Source organism: Lampetra fluviatilis, chromosome 14, assembly GCF_964198595.1.
Source record: "Lampetra fluviatilis chromosome 14, kcLamFluv1.1, whole genome shotgun sequence".
Classification (NCBI taxonomy): domain Eukaryota; kingdom Metazoa; phylum Chordata; class Hyperoartia; order Petromyzontiformes; family Petromyzontidae; genus Lampetra; species Lampetra fluviatilis.
The window spans coordinates 3,130,725-3,155,760 of record NC_136288.1 but is presented as its reverse complement, the minus strand read 5'-3'; the positions used below and the strand labels follow the sequence as shown (position 1 = coordinate 3,155,760).

The window sequence follows — 25,036 nt, the reverse complement described above, 5'->3', positions numbered from 1 at the left end:
AGAAAAAGGTAGACAATGTCAAACCAACACTCCAATATTTATGCCCAATTGGCCTAGAGAGTATATTGTTGTGTGCCATTATTTAATTGGCCTTGGTGTCACGTGGCATTTGTCTACCATTTACCCCAGTGTCTAGCACTGGGCAAAGGGTGGAATTTTTTGCCATGTTTGTCAACTATTTGTACTCTTTCTTAAGTACACATTACATGGATTGGTTGTACCCTGTACAACGCCATTAGGTTTGTGTGCACTTAGTGTTAATGCAGCTGTGTACACACGTCACTCGTCACCAAACATAATTAAGCCTTGGAACAGGAGCTTGGCAGGGATTTGTGGTTTCGGTGTGTGAATATATATTTATAAATGACTTGAGTGTTTGCACGTATTGATGATGCAACGCTAACAGTACCACCACCACGTATCGACAAGCCACATAAAATACGATGAGGCAATATGATCTATATCCTCAAGTTTATAAATAGCGCAGCGTTTTTCACCTTTTCCACATTAGCTCTGGCCACGACAACACCACCTCACTGATATGTGATTGTTCTTGGAATGAAAGTACTTACCACAAGTACACTCAGTCATGTACAGTCAAGGTGTTTGTTCATGTATTGCCGATGTTCTAAGTCGCAGTATTGGGTACAATGTGCCTAAGCTACTGCTTAAAATACAAGATGTCGGTCAGGCACGCAAACGTATAAAAGCTTTTTTGACCTACAGGCATGAGAACAGTGATTATTAGCAAAAAATTCCCACCAGAGCTTGTGATGCATTCTCTGAGATGGTGCAGAGCGGAGGCTTATTAAGAGTGGTAGGGGCCACTTCAAGCCAGCTTTTGCCTCTTGGCTTCATGGAAGTGATTGCAGACTACTTGGGAGTTTTTGACAGTTGGCGCATTGCGTGGATGTGTGCAGAGAGACATCGGGTGTGGGGGATGGGGAGTTAATGGGCTTGGGTCAAGTATTGGGGGGGGGGGGGTCAGAATTTTGAAGCGAGAGGTAGAGTCGGGAGGGAGCTTAGAGTGGCACAGCGGTTTCAAGAGGAGTTATTTAAATATTTATTTTCTACTTTTTCCCATGACCATTTCATGAGCAACCACTTAGACTGAATTGAGATGCTCCAATGTGGTTGATTATTGTTATAAAAATATAATGCTGGATACACAGTGCAGACGGGAGAAATTAAGGAACACCACCCATATGGCATGGATAAGAGTGACCATATTAAATATGAAAAAGTTTAATTGTGTATGTATACACTATGTCAAAGCAAATACATAATTTACATGTAAAAAATCATATACTACTGCAGGGAATCATGGGTAACATGGACAGACAAAAGTTGATCTCTCCTCATAAAAATAATTATTCACCTTTGGGCCCTGTGGGCCAATGTCTAACAACAGCAATTGTTTAAATCCCGTATGATTTGTTTAAATATCATGATGCGGAGACGTATATTTTGTCCCTACGCCATCCTTGTGTTTAAAGGTCAACATGCAAGCACAGTACTATGTAACGGGAGTAGTAGGGTACGTATATGTATTAATATATTTAGAGGTGACGTATATGAGCTAATGCACGATTTGTATGGCTTCTCGGTTGCCACTTATTGGTCACGGTCCTCGTTTACTATTATATACCTGAATATAACTTAACAATCCTTGCAGGCGTGCACCAGTCGTGATGACCCAATCGGCCACGGCGTGAGCCACCATATGATTGCTGTCCTTGAGAGTGCACAGTCAAATCCCGTGATAGCGTCGCCTCGGGTTTATGGGGCGCGAGTCCCTGCAGAAAAGGGATTTTAAGAGAGTCCCATTCACGGCTTGACCACCGTGGGGCTGGCGTCCACGCACGGCGAGACGGCTGCCGTGCTCTTGTCGGGGGCGCCCTGGAGCAGCGAGCGGTAGTGCTCGGAGGCGAGGAAGCGCGGATACGAGTCCCTCTGCATGAGCATGTAGATCTGCTGCTGCGCCTCGTCGAACGTGCTCACGCCCGGCTCCTCCATCCCCTCGTTGATGGCTTCGCGGGCGCGCGAGTCGAGGCTTACCTGCGCACACGGTGGCGTAAATCATCCGCCTGCTCCCCTGTACCCGGGGTTAGAGATATCGGACAAATTGAGACAAGTGGTGTAAGCTGTCGAGTGTGCAGGTGGTACAAATATACCAGGGCCCACGGGCTGGAGAGCCCTAGATGCTGGGTTATGAAAATGGGGTTGGTGGAAGGTGGGGGGGGGTGAGTGCTGGCGGTTGGCTGGGGACTCGCAGTGCCGGCTTTAGGCGTAGTAGGCAACGTAGGCATTTTCCGAGGGCGGTGGCAGATGTTGGGAGTTGGTAGGGGCGGCAGTGTCAAGTTCTGCCATCGGGTGGTCGTGATTCGTGGGTGTGTGTACGCATGTGAACTCGCGTGATACAAAGACGCCTCGGTATACATCGTTGAAGACACTCGTGTGAAACGTGCCAGCGCCCTGTGTGAATACACACAGTGATGGGGGACCATGATGGAAGAGTGGGGAGCCCCGTTTCATTCACTGCACAAGGGACCATGCCAACCACGCTACGCGACCGTACGGAGCACAGAAGAAGGCTGTTGCTGTGTGAGACGCTGAATTACGTTGAGCGCGGGGGGGTGGGGGGTGCCACACCGAGCGACGGACGCTCACCTCCCTGGGCGAAAGGATGGAAATGTACTCCTCATAGATGGTCCTCATGCGCTCGGGTAGGGAGGCCTCGTCTGTGCCGACTCGCAGCTCCTCGCACGCAAGCCAGAAGAGCAGGTTGTCCTCGCTGAATTCGCCGCGCAGGAAGTGGCGGAAGTGCGCGCGGCCCGTGGGGCTGCGTACGAGACGCTCGAACGACCGACCCCACGCCAGCACCTCGTCCGCACCGGCCCGCCCGCTGCGCGTGGCGATTGCGTGGAGAGGGGGGGGGGCGTAGGCCGGGTTAATGGCTGCAAACTCATTCGGCCTCTTCTGTCAGTGAAACCAACAAAATGGGCCACTCGTGCTTTATTTGACATTTTTCCTTCTGAAAGATCGGGTAGCTCCAAACATTCGTGGTGAAGCTACAAGCCTTTCTCAGAATTTTCCCCCGTAGAAATTTCTAAACGTTAACGTACGTGATAAGTACAAAAATCAGGGCCTTGGTTCTCCACGTGTTAAAAGATGAAAATAGGAAAACGAATATTGTGAAGAAATATAAAACATGTAGCAGAAAAATTTGTGCTATTTTTTTTAAACATGTTATTTTCACCAAAACAGTCATTGGTTTAATCTTGATTTCAAGCTACCTACGTGACTTTACCGAAAGAAACAAAGAGTATGGTCATTGGTTTGATTGGCTGCTTTTCATAATTAAATTCAGCTCCACAAATACACTGTTCTGCTCGTTGGCTTTCATCATTATGACTGGTCCACTTATAATAATTGTCCTCTGTATTACAATTATGTTATGCTCTCTTAATTGTATTCCTCTAAGTTATTTTGTCCGTATTTCTCTGGAGCAGCCCAACTTCAGGATAGAGGCTGACATTTAATTTTACCCAGCTCTTCACATCATTTACGATTGTTATACATTTGGATATTTATTAAAAGTGGGTGGCTCGGTAGCTCAGGAGTGGATGACTGATCCAGCAACACTGAGATCTTAGGTTCTAATTTGGGTTCTGCCACCTTTGATTAAACCAGGTTTTCAAGTGTAGCAAGTTGACGGTCTTAGCTTGGCGATTACCAACGACTGCATGAAAGAAAACCTCCCGTTTAAACGTAGGGGTTCCACTTTTAGTCCATAAACATGTATTTATATATATGTAGAGGAGTAAAATGGGGACGTGATATCAGGTGTGCCGTTCAGTGTGATGACGTCACGTCTCCTAGGGTACTTAAGGGAGACCTCGTGACGTAAGCGGGGTCACTGGGAATGGGTAGAGTAAGCAGGGTGAAGAGGGAACCAGGGGTAGAGAGGGATTGAATAGTGAGTCTGGGGAGAAGCCTGTGGTAGCCGTAGAGGTGCTTCTCTCTCCGGTCGGTGGAGTCGGCAGAGTTCCCGATCCGACACGAGAGAGAGAGACCGGAGCTAGCCGGCAGGGACCCGAACTCAGAGTAGGACCCCTAGCCCCTGGGAGTTGTGTTATTGTTAACCTTCAATAAACCCTCGGCGGAAGCCCTTAACTTACCTCCGTCTCCGAGTGCGTCCGTGGGAACTTCTCTACATATATATGAAAGTTTGTTGACCATCATGCGACAAACATCTCTACAGCAGGTCGCGTGCAAGGCTGCAGCACTTCCAATGTGTATTAGGGGGTCTTTGGAGGGATTTATCACCATCTCCGGACCATTCTCTCGCATCGTGATGCATTGCTCTAGGCAAGGTCGGAACGGATAAATGTTTCTGTCATGACAGTGCCAATGGCACAATTATAATACGATCGGAATATAACGAGACATTTTAATAAAAAAAAACCTGATGCCAAATAAAAAAACCCATATTGGAGCCATTCATTTTAAACAGACTTTGATGCCGGCACTTTAACTTAGTCTGTGACGTACGACAGGATTTGGCACTGTGGTATGCTCGAAAGAGGAGTTTTGGGTGAGGTGAATGACGCATCCCGCACTCCGACGATGTAACTGTCAAAAATCGTGGTTGCCGAGTCCATTCAAGAACCAATTCTGTGTTCAACATTGCTCCGAATGGTTGCAGCTCAAGTGGCTGCCGGAGTGAAGTCAACCCATCGCGTACAACAATACCGATTCTTATACACAAGCGATGTGATGCTTGTATATCACAAGCCTATGAATCGATGCGTTGTGTTCACCCCCCCCCCGTATATACTTCGATGATCCATACTGATGTAATGACAGGGTGCCACCTTTCGGTCTGAAGGGGAAATCGCGGTTATGGGTACATTACGTAATGCCTAATTACGAGGAGAGCGTATCTGGGGTAAAGGTGGAAGGCGGAGTCAGTCGAGAAGCTCCGGGAACCTGCTCGAGGGTTCTAGAAGGGGGCGTGGCCAGAGGCGGGGCTTGGCCACGCTGGGGCGTATATAAGGGGGGCCGAACCAGAGAAGGTTCGGTGCTGTTGCGGGTCCTGGCTGCGTCGCTGCTCGCCATCATCTTTCTTCGTCGTCCGGCCACGTGGCCGATCTCCTGCATGGCTCTCACCGTCGCCGTCACTGCGCTGGTCGGGCAGCTGCGTAGTTTGACGCCGACGATGGGGTTGTGTGTTCGGGTCGGCTATGTGTAGCTGCGTTACATAAATGTATCGCCCAGTGTGCTCTTAAAAAATAAGAAGCCTTCTACACGACGTGTCTCAGAAGTCGCTCACTACACTAAGAACAAAAAACAACAATCTTTACGTCCGGGAAAAATGTTTCTGCCCGTCAGCTTTTTCCCCGCGTGAATTTGTAAACGGTGGCAAACCCACACCTCGTGGCCTCCGAGTCGGTGCAGTCCTCGGTGCGCGTCGTGTGCGAGTTCTTCCGAGAGGACGTCGGCGAGTCTTCGCCCTGGGGCGCGAGACTACATTCGGCGCACGGGAGTTGAAGCACAAGTCAAGAGCAACGCCTCGGCGCAAGGAAGCCACCGTTGAAACCGAGCGCCGCCGTCTCTCCAGCGCCGAGCTTCGTGTTCGAGAGTAGCCCCCCTCCCCCGTCTCCCGTATCGATCTCCTGTACGCGCATCGCACTGTAATGCGGTCGCAACGGCCAATAACAATGCGAGCCTCTTATCTGTGACATTCTGTCGCGTCTCCCTGACAACTGTAACAAATGAGTCCCGTGAGAATCGACTCGGGGATATTTTTAGTCGAGTTTTAACGGCTCGGGGGGGGCCCCATGTCGCACCAATCTGGGGTGCCGCGTGCGTGACCTTTCCTCAAGCGTCCCGCTGCCACTCACCGCCTCGGTGCCCAAAGTGATATAATCGCGGCTCAGTGTTGCAATATTTTTTTTTGGTCAAAGGCAAAGCTGCGTTGTGAGGTTGCGATTCGACGTTTGACGAGGACGATTGCCGTGTCGTAACAGAGGTCACGTTGCAAGAATTGTAAACGCCAAAGCAAAACAATGTAATAGGTGAGGTGAATATTGTGTTTTTTATATTTTCGCGAATAGAGAAACTTTTACTTGTTGAGTTAAAGAGTATATTAACGTTTCATCCTCGTGTGCCTTACCTGCACACTGTCTAATGCAGACCACAGCTTCCTAAACTTTCTCTGCTAGAATATGATTGTCCAGTATATGTAACTGTGATGTGGTATTTACTGCGTCAACTTCGATGCGTCCTTCTGTCTTCACAGACCCCTTGCTACTCTTCTGTCTTCACAGACCCCTTGCTACTCGTTCCGAATCACCTCTGGACCCCCTTAGACCTTTTTATGGACCCATATTGATGCCTACGCTTCCCTTGGGGTCCCCAAACCCCAGGCTAAAAACTGAGCGTGACAATTTATCCTTTTAGGGATTACATAAATTGTTGATAATCAGGGCCGTGATTCAAGAATGTTATATATATTTTTTTGTTTTGCTTTTGCCATCTTATTTGTATTGTTTCTCATTCTGTCTTGTTTGGTACATCGTTGTTCACTCCCTTGGCCTTTGTGCATTTAATTTGCACATCGTTTGTAACGTTGACATTACATTACTCTTGAGATTTGATGCTTGAATTGTGAGCCAGAATAATCGATATTAACGTCGTAATAGGGTCCGGGAGGCTCAGGAGTCGGCACTGAGATGGCACCACCGAGTTCCTGGCTGTGACTCGACCAGCGGTTCTTACCCTTTACTGCAGCCTTGCACCCCTTTGGTTGTCAATCGTTAAAAATATCTACTGTTAATAAGCACACAGGTTTCATGAAGCACAGCAGTTGTGCTTACGTGCCCGTGCTTAATGTCTTTCGATGATTTACCTCCGAAAAAAATCTGGCCACGTCTCGCACCCCCCAGACAGGGCATCTCCCCCACCCCCAGTGGGTGCGTGCATCCCAGATTCAGAACCACTGCTCTCGATGGATACCGATGATGATACGTGGTTCTGTATGTATGTATGTTTGTCTTTCACACACCGCATGTAGCCATATGTACTAATCGGAGGTTCTAAAGTTGTATCGAGTTGATAATCTCAGTCTTGTTCCCGAGGATTGACTTAAAATTGTTGGTTTGATTGACATGTGATGGACACTTTTGCAGTGCATATTAAACCTTAGTGTGGATAAGGAGGACTTCTGCAGTGACCTCAGATGTTGTTCTGTGTCGTCATGTTCCGCGACATTCTCTCTCACGGGATAATGCACCGCTGGATGCAGAGCCCCGAATTAAAACGTTCCTGTCCCGCGAAAGTCGCGCACAATTGCAATATAATGGGCACAAAAACCCAATAACCACAACCGATATCAATCGATGAATCCGGTGCATCATTGCACCTCTACCGGGAAGAGCTGCTGTAGGAATATCTCCCTTGCCCCCACTGCCCCTGTCGGGCTCGGTCCCCCCAAGCGGAGGGGGGGTCACGCACCAGGAGCACGAGCAGCAGCAGCACCAGCAGAAGCAGCACGCGTCCCTGTCGGCCCCTGCCCCCTCTGCGCCCCCAGTCTCCTCGGCTTCTGCGCTGTCCTCCCCGCCGCCGGGCTGGGAGGGCCCCTTCACAGGGCGAGGCATCTGTGCTGGTGCCCCAGCTTAGCTGCACAGGAACACACACGGCAACATTAATTCTAGATTTGAAGCTTTCGTGACTGCAAGTATTCATATTCTTAGGTTTTTTCAGTAAAGTCACGTAGGTAAAAAATGAATAAAAATAAAATTAAAATCATGACGTTTCGGAGGCAACACAAGCTTCCGTCTTCAGGTGGAACCTTCACAGCACGATAGCTGTATCAAGTAAGAATATAGGCACCATTAATATTGACACCGTTGCAATACTGGAACACCGTCGACCACGGTCAATCCACTGGTGGATGAAGGTCTCTCCGAGCCGGCACCGTCTTTCAAAATCCTAAAATGTAATAATTCACCTTGCACCTTGCAAACGAGCTGTTTTTACGAATCCTATCTATTCAGAAGTCCTCGCATGCGTTTCATTCCTTCGCTGCTGCTGCTCACTCTCATTGTCCTTTCTTGCGATGTGTTTCGACGCAAAGCCCACTTTTCATAATTGTTTGAATGCTATTGACCTGCGTTATGTTCTCTAATCCTCGTGTTCATCTTTCCGTCTTTCAATATAATGTAACAATTGAGTGTATTTATCCGGGAAAGCCTTGCCGAGTCTCATGGCTCTTATTTTAGGAGCATCTCTGAGCCACCCCGTTGCCTCCAAACGTCTGGATCAGGTGTGAGCCAGCACTAACAGATCTCACATGTTGGGGTGACCAGCATCACGTCTGCTTCGTCTCCTCAGTGCTGTATTGACTATGGACTGCATCACTTCACCTGCGAATAATCTGTACGTGGAGCTTATGCCTCAAATCTCTTCTGGAACTGCTCCACAAGCCCTCAAGACTGCTGCTGTTATTGAAATCCTGGAGGAAGAAAAAAAAACTACATTGGATCCCAACATCACTGCAGATTTCCATTCTACATTTTATAGGAAATAGTGCAATGACGCATCTTCTGTCATGGTCTCCACCATGACCCAGTTCAATCTTGTTTTTTGCAAAAAAGGGAAATTCCACCGAGATTGCTCTGTAGTCAATGCCCTCTTGTGGATCTCACGCTCATATTTCTCATCGACTTCTCTCTTCCCACATCCCAACTTCACGCAGAGCCTCAAACTTCCATCTGTGTAACATCTCCTGCATCTGCAACTTCCCTGCCTCCCCCCCCACCCAGCTGCGAGTGAGACCCTCCATCCCCTCGCCACATCTCGACTTGACCACTGACATTCTCCTCTGGAGGGGTGTGGGCGGGCAGGGGAGGTTCTTCTGACAATTGCCACCACTCGATGCTTAACCATGACCAGGAGTTCAACCGTCATGAATTATTGTTCGTTGGGTCGCGTGCTCGACAAGTCGTTGCCTCCTGCAATGAGCATGCGGCTTTGCTCGCCTCGTCAAGAGCTTTGAGGGCAGTGGTGAAAATATCGCATTCCAGTGACGGAGCGAAGTGTGTATTCGTCGGACAACCATTGGTGACACTCGAGCACGATGCCACAAGTGCCGGCATGCAGCACCAACACAGATACGTAAACGGAGCGGGGCCTTTTATAAACACGTACGACTAGCTTACACGTGCGCACACATGCATAAAAAAACTACTTTACAGATGTTTGTCAATCTACTTCTGGATGAGGGCCTACGCACGCTTTACGGATCCTCGGATCGTGGCCGGGGGGGGGGGGTATTTGACCCGACTTACTGCACCACGTTGGTCAGTGCCGGTTCGTGAAGGCGGGGGAGGGAGGGACCCCAGGACCGGTTCGGATGTCACTCGCCGCTGTTCTTAGCTGTGGCTGGAAATCAAACTCGAAGTGGCTAGCTTGATACCGCAGTGCAATGCATGCCAATGCTGTCGCTGCGTTAGACTATAAACAAAGGCATTTAAACAAAACTACGTTTTCTACACAACTATAATTCACAAGTCGCATACCATATAGTGCTGCAATTACTGGATACTGTATGAGGTGTAATTGTAGACTAAAATATAGGTACACATTTCTGAGAATTCTGACTTGACCCCAAGTGGATAATCTAACCTATAATACATTCAACATCTTATACAATAAAATGTACATAATTAATAAAGTAAATTATCACTAAATGTCAGCGTTCTAGTAATGCATATCATCCGCGTAGATCGCTCAGAATGTATCCCATCTCGTTACCACAAGCTATGTACTGTATGTATGTTGAACTTCTTTCGCTCCGTACATAGCCAACCATGCTAATCAGAGGTGCGGGGGAAGGACAACAAACTAAGCACAAAAATCAGTTGTAAAGAAATGAGTGTTCCCATCTAGATTTATAAGTGCATGGCTCCAGTGGCTTCCTAATATCGGATGGAAGAGCGTTCCAGACGGCCGCAGAAGCGCATCTGAACGCGTGCGATGCGGTGACCGTCTTTGTTCTATGATTAGCCGAAAGCCACTGCGAGGATGACTGGAGTTTGCGCGATGGTTTATGCTTCAGCAAGGTGTTGCAGGTTCATTTGTGGCAAGCACTTTGTGTGTAATGAGTGCGAACTTAGAATGTATTTGTTCGGTAACCGGAAGCCAATGCAGCTCAGCGAGCACTGGACATGGTTTAGATCTTGCAGTAAACGCTGGATGGAGTCTGGATAATGCTTGGAAGGCGACCACCATGTACACAGGGGTGTTATAGGCTACTTTGGCACGACGTGGTGGACGCTGCAGAAGAAAATCAACTGTTATTGATGTGAATAGCAAGCAATCTGAAGATGTGACCACCTCAAGATTCAAAGATCTGCGAAACTTCAGTTTGAACGATCCGTGACCCGATGACCTTTTGGCCTTCACCAACCCCGACTGAACAGCGTTGTGAAATCCAGTCAAATCACTCTTCACGACCGGCATGTCGTGTGGAAGCCCTCATCCAGCAGTGGATTGACTAGAACGGCTGTACATGTACTTAGAGCTGGGCAATCGTTCAAGGATTCTGCACAATCAATCAAATCTGTAAATGATGAGAAAAACCCATCCTGACGGAACAATAGTACGGCTTCAAAATTATACCTTCCCAACGATGATAAAAACGTGGAGACATAAAAAAAACACACGGCCTCTGTGCACATTCAAAAAACCCATCAACGTGTTCCTGTAGAAGTGCATTTTGGCCCTCTTGTCTTAGATCACCATCAAAATAGATTCGTGCAAATGTGACTGGACTGGCAGGTTTCAAACTCACTTGGTAGCAGTGAGCATAGCTGACTGTTCTTCATGAGTCCTAATAAAGGACGAAACTAGTCCACAGTTATCTATCTCTGTACCACTGCTGTCTATCAGTCACATTTGCTCAAGAGTATGCGCAGGTGTGGTGAGTAAACTCATACTTTTAAATGTTACCAGGTAAGGCCCACTGAGATATATATATATAGATTTATTTAGAAGCGACCTGTCCACAAATGATAGCTCAACGAAGTGGCTTATCACGTAGAAAATTCACAGCAGCCGAATACTCAACGCATGTTTCTAAATGTGGAGGGAAAATCTGGAGGACCCGGAGAAAAATCCACGCGACTACGGGGGGGGGGGGGGGGGGGGGGAGACATGCATACTTTAAATATACAACAGCAGGCGTCAGGGGTCGAACCCACGACCTCCTGTATACCAGGCGAGGGAGTTAACATTTCACCACGCCAGGTAAAGCATGCGCGCAGAGTTAATCACAATTACAAGCGGCCACGAAGTTTCCCCCCCTCCCCTCCCCCAACACATTTCGTCACGGATAAGATGAGCTCTACTCCACCACAATTGTATTTAATGTGTGCAACTGCTGGCTACTGACTCCATACTGAATCTACAGTTCGTGTGCTACGGTGGCGAGATGTTAACTACCTCGCCTGGTATGCAGGAGGTCGTGGGTTCGATCCCGACCCTGACCTCTGTTGTATAATTGGAGTTCGTGTGTCTCATCATAATCATCGTCACGGTGGCGAGATGTTAACTACCTCGCCTGGGTTGCAGGAGGTCTTGGGTTCGATTCCAAACCTGTCACCTATATATTTGGCGTTTGCATGTCTCTCTCCCCGTGGTTGTGTGGATTTTTATCCGGGTCTTCCCTCCGCATTTAAAACACCGTGCGTTTAGAATATGTGGCTGCTATAAAACGTCCACGTGATATGCCACTTCGTTGCGCTATCATTTGTGACCAGATCGCTTCTTGAAAAATAGCTTATACAGCTCAGCGAACCTTTCCTGGTAAAATAAAATATATAGTTTAGTTTTAGTGTATTCAAAGGGTCCATTGTCAGCACAATCAGCATTCATGTCACCCTGTTGAATGGAGGAAAACGCGGACTCGGAAAACCACGATTTTTTTGTCTCGTCAAAATGTGGGTGTCTCTCGTCTGTGCCCGAGATGTGGACTCAGAAATCCAACGCACATCGACATCACTACCATCGTCATTAACGCCGGACCGTCGCTTTGTAAATGATGTGTTGTACGCACACGCATCGAGCTAATGTGCGGGGCAGTCGCCTCCAGTAGGAGCAGACAAGCAGGGCCAACACACGGAATACTAAATCGCAGTTTTCTCTGCTCGGGCTCACGCCCTGTGAGATTGCATAGCGAGATACAACGAGCGGCATTGCAATCCTAGAGTGGGACAGATCTGTCTCTTAAGTATACTTGCTGTCGAAAGCCATGCACTCCCGCACGCACGTTCATTAAATGATCATCATCGTCGTTGTAACCACATCAATGATGTTAAGGCTCAGCACCACCGAACCACCGCAGCAAAATTGTCCCTCCCTGCGTAAAAAAAAATGCTGTGTAACAAACACACATGCGTACAAAGATACAGATTCCTCGTGTAGCAGGCTGCTGAGACAAGTGCTGTTAGCGAGAGCCTATCAAGGCCGGTACGACACACGAGGGGATGGTGTGTTACCGGCCGCCTTTGTCTCTCCCTGTGCTCATGTTTACACACCGCACCAAGTACTCGATAGTCAAGCCGGGTCGATATAGTGGAGGCTCGGGAGCGGTTCAGATACCACTCGCCAATTATATTATAGCCGTGACCAGGAATGATACATACTGGAGACGCCGGGTTCGTAGCGCAGTGCGTTAACACTACGCCACCGCTCCCCATAGACGCGTACCTTACACAAACACACACACGCGCGCAGTACAGTACAACCTTTTCCAGGATCTCGAAGGCATGCGGCTGCCGCGATGGCTGGAATGATGGTGACGCTGCCGGGGATGAGCCTGCTGCTTGCTCCGAGCGTGCGTGTCATATAACATGCGTGTCCATCACGTGTAGGAGCCGTCCCCCCTCTCTCCCCTCTCTTCCCCGCTCTCTCTCTCTCTCGATTTCCTTCGCGCTCCACCGCCCGCGCACTTTTACGCATCTTCCCATTCGAATCCGTCAGGCGCGCGCCTCGCGCCACTCTCTTGATTTGACCGCACGGGATTATCGGAGGAGCGCGTCGCGATGGTGGCCCGCGGTGTTTGCCTGCCCCGTCGTGCACAGTCGCACGTGGAGTCCCTCCTCCCGGCGCTGATGAACGCACGCGGCCGATCGAGGGTGCTCGCGAACGGCGAAGCGTGTTCAAATCCATCATAGAGGCGATTGTTTTTTTCGTGGGTTAGATCGCGTTCGTATAAATGTGTCGTTAAACCGGCCACCACCCGACACGGCCAATCAGTAAGGTTTGCCACGTAAACACAACATGGCAATTCGTTACTACGGCGTGTTGGGGAGTAAACCCACAACATTGACAATTTGTTTCGTATTAAAATTGTGAGTTAATAACCGCCACCCTCTGCTGTTTACCCAGACAAGACTCGCCGAGTCTCGGGACGATTTTATGATTGCATTCACAGGCGCGTCCTGCCACTTTGATAGTTGGCAAAATACCATTCGTGCGCTGTTCGTTTGTCGAAAGAAACCGGACAACCCGTGCCAGAGCCGTGCAGAGCCTTCATGATGAGCAACGATCTGGCGTCGTGAACACGCGCGTACACAGCGGCTCGGCGGAGAGAACATTACGTGTAAGTGTGGAGGGGTGCGTAGCAAACACACGTGTCTCAATTGCACAATGACTGTCATACGTGTCGAGTGAACGCGCATTATGCGCGGAACGCTTCACTTTTACGCGTGCTATTACGCCGTGGGGTACACTGAACGTTGCATATGGCTAATACGGTCGGAGTGCGTCAGTGCCGCCGGAGTTGGAGCCCTGTGCAATGCGGATCCAGCGATTCCCCACAGCCTCCACAAACCCGCACTGGCCACTGTGGTGAAGTTTGGTTTAAATGGCCCTCGGTGTCCACAAGGTGCGGGGGAGAACCCTCATCATAGGTAAGCGGGCCGTACGTGCGTTTATTAATGAACGTTACGTATGTTGCGTAATCATAAACTAATAACTAGTTTTACACGATGTATTATACAGCCGTGCTAAACAGCGCATAACATATAGCCCACGCCGATGTGATGAACCTTGGTCTGCATAATTAACTTAAACACCACGCTTCACATGACGTCCATCATGTGCGTAACAAAGACAAAGATCCCCCATATAGCCTTAACAGACTGTAGGGGCAAGTGCTGTTAGCGAGCACCTATGAAGGCCGCAACGGTACACGAGGGGGTAGGTGGCCAGCACCACGCCCGACCGCCTTTGTCTCCCCAGTGGCGATGTTTAGACACCTCACCAGGTACTCATTTGAGGCTGAGTCGATCTAGGGGAGGCCCATGACCGTTTCAAATAATCGTCACTGGTGTTGGCCGTGAGCGGGAATCGAACCCGGGTCGCCAGGTTCATAGCGCAGCGCGCTAACCGCTACACTACCGCTCCCGCACACACACACGCACGTACACACGCGCACGCACACACGCACACACACGCGCACGGTGATTAAAATGAGCACGAGTGTTTAACACATTGCACACGCGGTGAACACGTGCTTCGCCTACTCTACATCCGCACAAATTCTGTCAACACCGCCGTGTTCACATTGACGAGACACGCGTGGTCGTCGACAAGACAGGTCGACGCAGCACACACGGGATACTGCTGCACATCGTCCATGTACCCAAAGCAGTCCGTGCAGACGACATGCCTGCCGTATACTGGACGTTCAAACTTAGAAGAGTCGACAGTCTCGATTTAAAGCTTTCGTGACTGCAGGGATTCATCTTCTTGGTTCTTTCGGTAAAGTCACGTAGAAGGGAAGTAATAAAATAATAAAAATTGTTTTATTATGTTTTATTTTTATTATTTTATTACTTCCCTTCTACGTGACTTTACCGAAAGAACCAAGAAGATGAGTCGACAGTCTATACTGAACACGGTCCATATATGCACGGCATGCAAACGCAATCTAAAGGGCATTTAGTAACATTAGTTTTATTTATGGCCTTTTGGCAATCCACTGCTGGATGAAGGCCATCCTTACGCCGTCTCAGCTATGGGGGGAGGGGGTGGGTTGTCAGACCATACTTCACCACGCCGGTCAGTGCGATTTGGTGAAGAGCAGTGGAAGGCGGATGGGGGGTGGGGTGGAAGAGGGTCGGGGGATCAGAACTGATTCCAGACATCACCTGTCACTGATGTTAACCGTGGCCAGGGAACGCAATTCGCCGGTTTCATCACAAGCGCAGTGGCGCAATCCGCACGACATCGCACTCTACCACGCTCGCTCATATTATTACACACACACACAGACAGAGTTGGTGTAGCGATAGCACCCGCCGCACGAGTGTGTGTGTGTGTGAAGCACAGGCTACTGCTGCTGCTCCCGCTCGTTACCTGTTGCTCGACTCCACCGTGGCGGAGTCCATGCGCTCCGAGCGCGGCTGCACGCGCGGGCGAGATGTCGTAGCGGCAGCAGCAGCGGTGAGACGGCCCGCGTCTTGTTGATGATGTGGATCGTTAAAAACTAATAAAATAAATAAATGCAACTCGCTCACACCCCACACCCTACCCCCTCCCCGTGTAGCCTTAATAGACTGTTGGGGCTGTTAGCGAGGAGCAGCACCGATGAAGAGCCGCGCGTGGGTTGTGGTTGGCGAGCAGCACCACGCCCGGGTCGCCGTCTTTGTCCTCCGAGCCGCGGCGTTTACGCATCGCGCCAGGACACTCATTTTTTTAGGCTGAGTCAACCTAGGCGGAGGCCCCTAGGAGCAGCACCCGTCCAGACCATCGTCGCCGGTGTTGCCCCCCCCCCCCGAGGGCTCCACCTCCGAAGGGTCTCTGTATCCGTGTCTCTCTCTCTCTGTGCACGGGGGGGGAGCGGTAGTGTAGCGGTTTGTTTAGCGCACAGCGCTGCTAACCCGGCTAGCCGAGATCGATTCTCGCTCGCTCGCGACCAACAACCGGTTATGGCTCTTCCCTAGGTCGACTTCGCCTTAAATCAGTGGCTGGTGCGGTGTGACAACAATGGGGATACAATGGCGGCCCGTGACGCTGGCCACCCAACCCCGTGTGCGTGCTGCAGCCGGCTTCGCTAGGTGATCGCCTACAGCACTTGCCCCTACGGTCTGTGAAGGCTACACGGGGGAGCTGTGTCTTTAGCATTAGAAACGCCACGATTTTCCTTCCCTCCCCTCCCCCCATAATTGACGCAATGTCTCGATTTGGTTGTCATTACGGGTTCGAGTCAAGAACGGATTTTTGGTCCGCGTTGTACGTCGACTCCGTGTCTCCTTTGTTCCCGTCTCGCCTGTCCTCTCTCGCTCTCTCTCTCGCTCTCTCTCTCTCGTTTGCATCGATTCGTTCGCGCTCGTCTGGTTCCGTGTTGGTTCGCGCCGTCGTCTCATTGCTTCCTGCAGCCACGCGTCCGCTCCGATTCGGCCCCGCTGTTAGTGCCGCTCGCAATGCGGCCCGAGTATCCGGGCGCGTTCGTTGCCGCGTGCGCGGCCCCAACCGTGGCGCTGATCGCCTCTGGTGGCGCCACGGCACCGCAGGCAGCAACCCCCCCGGTGGTTGTTTACCCGTCGAGCCGCGTCGGAACATGAACGGGCACATGGAAGACGATGCACAGAAGAGAGAGCGATTGTTGGCTGTGCGGCGCAGTGGAATGGGAACGTTTATTGGAATTGGAGGAATCCGATGAGCTATGAAGTTCAATGTCCGGTCGAGGCCGGGTCAGAACGTTACAACAACAAACACAACGAAAAGACACGAAAGGCGTGCAAAGTATAGGAAAGGTAAACACATCGCTTAAAAAAGACGTGCAAATTAAACTTAACTACGTCTTTTATCTTACCAGATAAAGCCCACGGAACTATTAACTTCTATCTCAGAAGCGACCTGGCTACAAACGATAGCTCAACGAAGTGGCTTATCACGTGGACCTAGCAGCAAAATACGGTTATCTAAAGAACACGATGATGCGCGTGCTACGTGTGCAGTGTCGTACATCCCTGTAATCTGCGCTCCTTCGACGGAGGAGGAACAGCAGAAGGTGCACGAGCTCTCCGCCTGAAGCCCCCTCGTGACTGCGCGCACCTCCACGCACGCATTGCCATTTCGCTCCTGGGACAGACTCGCCATCACACGCAATGTCCCGTCGAGGCAGATCAGAATGGAATCGTTGCGAGTGGGACCCCCCCCCCCTCCCCCGTGGCCCAGCTCTCAGGATGAGCCCTGCAGCAGAGGTCGCAACCGGGTACCCGATACCCGTACCCTACCCGATACCCGGCTACCCGTTTGCGACCCTGGTGCGGCCGGGTACGGGTAGGTCGTGAGTCACTGGTGAGTAACTGTTTGTCACTCATTTCCCAACCTCTTGTCTCTTCTCACAATTCAAGTTCCTAGAATCAACCCACCCGCGCCTGCAACATGGCTTCATCCCAGAGGTCGCAATCAGGTACCCGATACCCGTTTGCGACCCTGGTGCGGCCGGGTACGGGTAAGGAATCAAAACCCGTCTGCGACCTCTGCCCTGCAGTAAGTCGCCGTGGCCACCACGCGGCGCCTCGCCCTAGGAGCGGTGGCGCTGTGATAGGGATAAACTCGTACACCCGACAGAATCACCGATCAGAGATTTGCCCCCCCCACCCACTCACCCCCCGACATTGTGTGGCAGCTAGTGAGCGTGCCTCTGGCCGAAGGGGCCGTGTCTTTGCCCATACATGGTGTTGGGGATCGTAAATCGAGATTGATTGTATGGATTCCGCTCAGCCGTTCCAACGAAAACAAACATTCAAAAATACCGGGTTCATCGTAATTTGAGGGTTGATAGCTGTGTCGATTGATTGCCAATCGATCCATGGATCAAGTTATCATGTGACACGCCCCCCCCTTCATTCGATTGGCTAATATCAGCAAGATCGGTGATTCCATCGCAGTCCGATTTTATTGTTACCACGGCCCGAGAGGAAGCCGAGTACACAATGAGGACAGTCGTGACGCGCGCAAACAGCCCAGCCTTCTGTGTTTGTTGTTGTTGTTGTACCAGGTTAGGGCCCACTGAGCGATACAGCTATTTTCCAGAAGCAACCTGGTTATCACAAGTGAGAGCTCAACGTAGTGGCTTATTTGGAAATTTAAAGCAACCAAATAAACTAAACAAACGCACTCTTACGTCTCTAGACGTGGAGGGGAACAAAACTGGGGGACTCAGAGAAACATCCTCGCGATTGTCTGGAGGTGGAGTTGGTGGATCACGGTGAGATCATGCGCGAAAATAACAAATTGAGAAAATAACCACGCTCTAAAGTAGGCGTCGATAACTTTGTTTTTCGTACCGAGCGGCGCTGGAAGGACGAGTGGTATAGTCGCGAATTGCTGAGGAAATAGAAACTGCTTCAACACATCACTCTTTAACTCCATCAACAAAGTAACTTGCAGCACCACACCTATCACCATCCTAAGGGAAAGAATGGCAACCCTATCTCCGACCCCCAAAAACAGGTTCGTAGATTTGCTGAGCATTTCTGTGACACGGTGGAATTGACCCTGCTGGTGCTGCTGTGCCTCAAATATTGGAGGAAGTCGCCACTCCTTGTGAGTGGTTGGCTGATGTGCACAGTGGGGACCACAGCTGGTGCATTTTCCAGTCATCTCAGTCAGGCAACCCATGGCACCTCCTGCCAGAGGGCCTTCGACATTTAACGTGGCCTCAAAGTGCACCTAGCCTGGCATAAGCGCCGCGACATAGTTGTGCCATGTGATATGTGGTGTGGTAGTATGTAGACTGTTTGGTGTAGCTATATGTACAATACATGTAATGCAATGTTTCTATAGAGTATTCATATCGTGTGTGTACGTTGCTTATACCTTTTACGTAGCGTGTGTACGTAGCGTGAGGCGTATGTGTTCACAGTATGGTGTGTGTGTGTGTGTGCAGCGTGCTGTGTATGTTGTGGGATGTACGTAACTAACGTGTATTAAGCAGTGTCGTGATTTGGGTTGGATAGACGAGCTGTGTGAATTGTTATTTATTCACAGGGTACGGCCACTGACATTCAAACGTGTTCATCGGTGTATTGATTTGCGCACAGTAATCATGTTCATGGTACAAGTCGTTCTTGAGAATAACCGACTTCAAATCAAAGGGAAAGCCTTAAGATTTCACTCACGCCTCCACAGCTGTAGCTGATGCGATGATAATAATCCACGGGTAGCGAAAGGACTTGTCCATATGTGGGAAGGCACCAAGGTTGCTGGAGAAATCATCACGCGCACGCGGGGAACACGCTCCACCGTCAGTAACAACGTTTTGCTCCAACCCTACTTTCTGTACTGCCTCATACCCCGGCAACTCCGCGGATGGGCGTATGACACACGGCTCTCAACGCGTTTACAAACCACATTCACAATCAGGTACGAGAGTTATCTTATCCAAACACACGCACACACCAGCAGGACAGGTCGGCAAGCAAGCAGACGTAACTGGTTATATATATACAAGTACAGTAATTATATAGAGATAATGATGGTGATGTGTGCGACAGGGCCTGAGTCAGGATGTATTTGCCCTCCGGGAAACACACAAGTAGACATAAAAAAAATCATGTTTTAAAATTAAGCTTGAAAATGTCCAGCACTGTTCATCAGCGCACACGAATCAAAAACTAAACTACTGCATTTAATTTTACCAGGTCAAGCGCACTGCGCTGTTCGCTTTTTTCTCACAGGCAACCTGGCCACAAGTCATTACTCATCGGAGTGGCGTATATCATACGTGGGGATTTATAGTCGCGGCCAAATAATGTCGACGCACGTTTATAATTGCGGAGAGCAAAACCGGAGGACCCAGAGAAAAAATGGACGCGACCATTACGGGGAGAGAGAACACGCGAACTCCCTCTGTACACGAGTCAGAGTCTGGAATAAAACCCGTGGCCAAGTGCATATCAGTGAAGGCTGGGTTCGTGTCTGGCGTTTGTGCGGGCGGCTCTGCTGCCGTGACTCATGGTCCCAATGTGAGCGGCGTCGTCTGCATATACCACGGGCAGCTGCGCTGTTGCGTACGTGTAGCAGCGGCGCCAGCGACAATGTGTTTGCATTCTAGATTTGAAGCTTTCGTGACTGCAAGGATTCATATTCTTAGGTTTTTTCGGTAAAGTCACGTAGGTAAAAAATTAAAATTAAAATTAATAAAAGTAAAATAAAAATAAAATAAAAATCACGACGTTTCGGAGGCAACACAAGCTTCCGTCTTCAGGTGGAACCGTCACAGCACGATAGCTGTATCAAGTAAATGAGAGATTACAAGAGATACCACTCCGTATATATACTGGTTGAGGGGGGGGGGGAGATGCAGGCGGTGTAACTGCACCGGGGCTCACGGGCCGAATGCGTCCGTCCACCAGGTTCTGAAGACGGTGACGCACTGGATATCCCACCTACTTTATTCCATACAGCAGGGCCCATTACAACCACTCGACGTCACTGGGCCATGATGTTTCGCGAGAATGCCCAATCGTGGGCCATGCAACATCGAAAGCGCAAAACGTGGCGTGCGCATTTTTTTTTATTTTGTCCACCACGAAGCCAGCAGCTTACAGATTTAATCATCGCACGTGCAGTCTGCGTCGAGAGAGCGCTTGAGAAAGCGTGAGAGTGCTCGTGCGATGATCGTTGACTTGCGTTACGTAACATGCATCACTCTGCATGATGTGGATGATGGACCATTAAACGATTGCGGTGTAGACTCTCGCTTCCACTTCATGTAAGGCATCCATCAGATTTGACTGGAATAGACCAGGCCACTTGTTCCCATGATATACTGAAATATACATACTGCGATAGGCATACAAATGGGCTTTTCTGTAACGGTGTTTTCATCAAGGAGATAATTACGCTCGTATGTGGACGTATTTTTGATCCAATCCAGGTCATGGTCGGCAGCCAGTTTGACTGTAATCCGCATCAGTGGTTTGAGACAATCACGACTTTACAAAGAGGTCGTTCAGTATTCTTTGGTTTTTTCGGTAAAGTCACGTAGGTAAAAAATAATAAAAATGAAAACAACTAAATTAAATCACAATTTTTTTTTAAAACAACTAAATTAAATCACGACATTTCGGAAGCAACACAAGCCTCCGTCTTCAGGTAGAACCGCCACAGCAAAATCACTGTAGTGGATAAAGAGAGCTGTTTAGAGAAACAGCTCTCTTGTTCTTGCTGTAAAGTAATTTTGCTGTGGCGGTTCCACCTGAAGACGGAGGCTTGTGTTGCTTCCGAAACGTTGTGATTTAATTTAGTTGTTTTCATTTTTATTATTTTTCACCTACGTGACTTTACCGAAAAAACCAAAGAGTATGGATACTTGCAGTCACGAAAACTTCAAATCTAGGTCGTTCAGTCTCAGTGCGCCACCACCACAGTCGAAACCTTAAGCCAACGTGGGCAGATTTCAACTGGGCTCACTTTCTATCGATTTAGTTAAATTCGCTACCAAACAAAATACGGAAATACTATCTAATGGTCATCTAAAACCCGTGAACTATCCATTACATACAAAGTCATTATGCATTGATGTATATCATTGCTGGGAATAACGAATCAACAGACGTCCGTTCTATCTCCTCATGCAAATGACAGCTCTGAGTCATCTGCCTATTGGGGTTTCCAATACAAAATTATCCAGCGGCAAAGCAAGAAGAATCTGGACTATTAAATGCTAGCCAATGAACAGCGCATAACGTTTGCTGTTTTACAACATCGCATGTATTACTTGTGGGATTAAGAACCACACAGAACTCGCACAACTCAAACACACAGTACAGATTCTTGCCCGCGGCCTTCTAAAGCGTCACATGAATGCAGAGGGCATCTCCCCAGTAGAAGCTACGGCTCCCTCGTCGTTTATGTACCGAGGCAGTCACAAAGACAATGCTTTTATAGAATGATGATGTAGCTGAGCAAATAATGGACCGAGTGAGTGATTACGCACAGCACTTGGAGCTTCTCCACTTACAGAATCCCACCACCTGCCGCCCCGTGCACCCACCCAGCTCGCTGGCCCTAGCGTGGAATTACAGCCGGGAAACTGAACACACAATGTTGAGTTTTATTTGATTTATTTCGTGTACTTTTGCCTCGCTTTTTTTGCGCGTGCGATACGAGATACGAGATATGCACGCACCCCAAGAAGGAGTGCGGAAGGGATTGCCCGCCATGGTGATTTGTCGGGGGGATCTTATGCAGTCAGCGTTGGGCCCAACGCTGACTTGTTTGCCGGGATTAATCCTGTTGTGTGGATTCTATTTGTCTGCACAATACCCGCCTCCACCTTCGTCTTACACAACGCCGCGCGACAATAAACGCCGCTCAAAGAGCTCAAGATTTACAGATGAGTTGTTGCAAACAAGTGTTGTACGTCATCCGTTTGACCCTGGCAAGCGTTAGGAATAATATTTGCGTGCACTGGTTGTTGAACATCTATCGCAAAGTACGTCGCCAAACCTGCTAATCGAAGGACAAGACTAAACGCAAAAAGCAGTTCTAAAAAATTGAGTTTTGAGTCTAGGTTTGAAAGATTTAGATAATGTTTAATCACTTTAAAAATGTACGCTTGATCGAATCGACATTCTCAGAGGTACCGGCTCTAGGGCTCCAGCAAAATATTTCTGAATTATATTCTTGGTTCTTTCGGTAAAGTCACGTAGAAGGGAAATAATAAATAATACAAATATAAAAAATATAAATTCTCACGACGTTTCGACTGCAACACAAGCAATCATCATCAGGTGATTGATGAAAATTTCTCACCTGATGTTGATTGCTTGTGTTGCAGTCGAAACGTCGTGAGAATTTTTAATGTTTTATATTTTTATTATTTGATTATTTCCCTTCTATGTGACTTTACAGAAAGCACCAAGAATATGAATCCCTGCAGTCACGAAAGCTTTAAATCATTTCTGAATTGTTTCAGCCATGTGGCCGTCTGATGCATTGTCCTATATTAATTGTACTTCTTCAAACAACACAAACGATGCCTCCACCCAAACGTGACGGTATAATTGTGTCTCATTCAACGCAATGCAACCACCTCCCCGTGTAGGACATCGGAGTACATTCCGTCTAAAGTTGGCAATTTAATGACATCGACGCAGCGATAAAACGCAACCGTCGTCAGTGCTTGCACTGGCTGATGTAGCGCCCTCTGTATCCACCAGATGGAGATGATAGTATCTGCAACACGGGGACAAGTATTCAATCATACTTTTTTGCGGAGATGTACATTCCCTGCTCTCCGGGAAAACAATAGTAAAAAATAAAGATAATGCAGGAATAAATTGTTTGAAGTTTAGCAGGGGGTTATGAAACGTGTTAGTCTCAAACTGGTGTTCGGTGGCGTGTTACATTACATTGATGTAACTATCCGCTTTGGCAATGTTGAACATTTTTTTAAATTATTATTTTGTGTGTTGTGTGGAAATGTATTATGTGCAGGAAGCGTTAGGTACTGGCGCTCTGATCACATTAAACTGACATTTACTGCCGCGTGATGTGTGAAGTGCATATTGTTGACGCAAAACGTAGTTACAATTTGGAAAAAAAAATCTAAATAACATCCTAATAGTCATGATTCGAAATCGCATTGCAATGGCTATAATGCGTGCATCGTTGCATATCTGTTCACCGGAGTCGCCATAAGGCAATTAATAATTACTGCGACAGTTTTTAAGCTCTTACTGCAAAAAACAACAACTATAGACTACACGCAAACACACACACACACTGCTTGCCTTTAAGTTCTTCAGTGGCTGAGAAAAGCCATACGCAATATCAGAGGTTTACGCTGACTGTGTCGACAGCAGCCTCATTGGGGTGGTGCTGAACGGGACAGCTCCCTCTCCGCCTGAACCCACGGGTGAGTGCTACGAAACGAGCGGGGATTAACGCGTCTTGATTTCCGTAGCGAAAACAAAACAAAAACCCGCTATGGCCACACCATGAAGGTCATAATGAGTAATCCTGTCTCCCGAGGGACCGCGACTTTCCATAGATGGAGCGGCAGCATCACACGTTGGGAGATGCCCCGGGTAAGGGTCGCAACTAGGTGTCGTATCATGCACACATGTACAGCCCTTATGCCGATCAACTGCTGGATGAACACCTTCCCTACGCCGTGAATTTCGTGGGCGGTTATTTTCAAAATGCAGTAATACCCCGATTTACATCCCCCCCCCCACCCCCATTAACGTCGTTTCGCAAATACGTCGTCACTTAAATTTTGTAACACCACTACCTGATTTGCGTTGCCTCAACCCACGCTTACGTCACTAACAGGATCATACGTCATTTCTCGTATCCGTCGCCTCGGCCATCGCCTCCACGGTAACCTGTGACTCGCTTCGATTCACGTCGTTTCGATGTTCGACGTCGCACCTTTCGGGAACGCATCCCCGACGTAACCCGGGGTGTTAATGTATTTCACCACGCTGGCAAGGGCGGGTTGGTCATGTAGGGGAGCTTCAACGTGGGAGTGTAGAAGCACCGTACAATAATGGAATTGTCTGCATTGCCATCTACTGCCCACAACGCGAACCCGCAGATCGGTCGCATTTCAAGTGTTTTTTTTTGCCATTGGCGGATACACACCCTGATTATTTCAAAAACTATTGCACCAAAACAACCTTAGTGTCTCACGACTGGAGGAGGGTCCTTCTAAGTTTTCGCAGTAGGGGGCGATGATTGCTATGTATACGTTACATGTATTACAACATTTGTAAACACATTCCTGCGGAGGGAGCTGGTAGGAACGTTGGGTTGCTCGGTCAATGGCCAAGGTCAACAGCGGGGTGGTGTATTCCGCAAATATGCCCGACTGTGAGGGCGGGCACAAGCCGGCGTGAGTAGGTTAAACGTTGAGTTTTATAAGGGCACCACGGGGTGACCAGCCCCTCCCCACCCAGCCCCACCCCTCCCACCCCCCACCAAGTCCCATCCTCCCCAC

The 25,036-nt window shown here is 48.9% G+C and overlaps 1 protein-coding gene across 2 annotated transcripts; it reads right to left on the bottom strand.

Moving 5' to 3' along the window:
• Positions 1-1,312: 1,312 nt before the first annotated feature.
• On the bottom strand, positions 1,313-16,521 carry LOC144935807 (regulator of G-protein signaling rgs-2-like). 2 transcript variants are annotated; one of them, XM_078862579.1, is made up of 5 exons: positions 15,430-16,521; positions 7,519-7,683; positions 5,437-5,529; positions 2,671-2,905; positions 1,313-2,058 (listed from the first exon to the last, which is right to left on the bottom strand). In XM_078862579.1, exons 2-5 carry the CDS (start codon positions 7,659-7,661, stop codon positions 1,828-1,830), a joined length of 702 nt encoding a protein of 233 aa, XP_078718705.1. In that variant the 5' UTR covers positions 7,662-7,683; positions 15,430-16,521; the 3' UTR covers positions 1,313-1,827. The 2 variants fall into 2 exon arrangements, with proteins under 2 accessions (XP_078718705.1, XP_078718706.1); XM_078862580.1 differs by lacking the exon at positions 15,430-16,521 and adding an exon at positions 12,813-13,092.
• Positions 16,522-25,036: the final 8,515 nt, after the last annotated feature.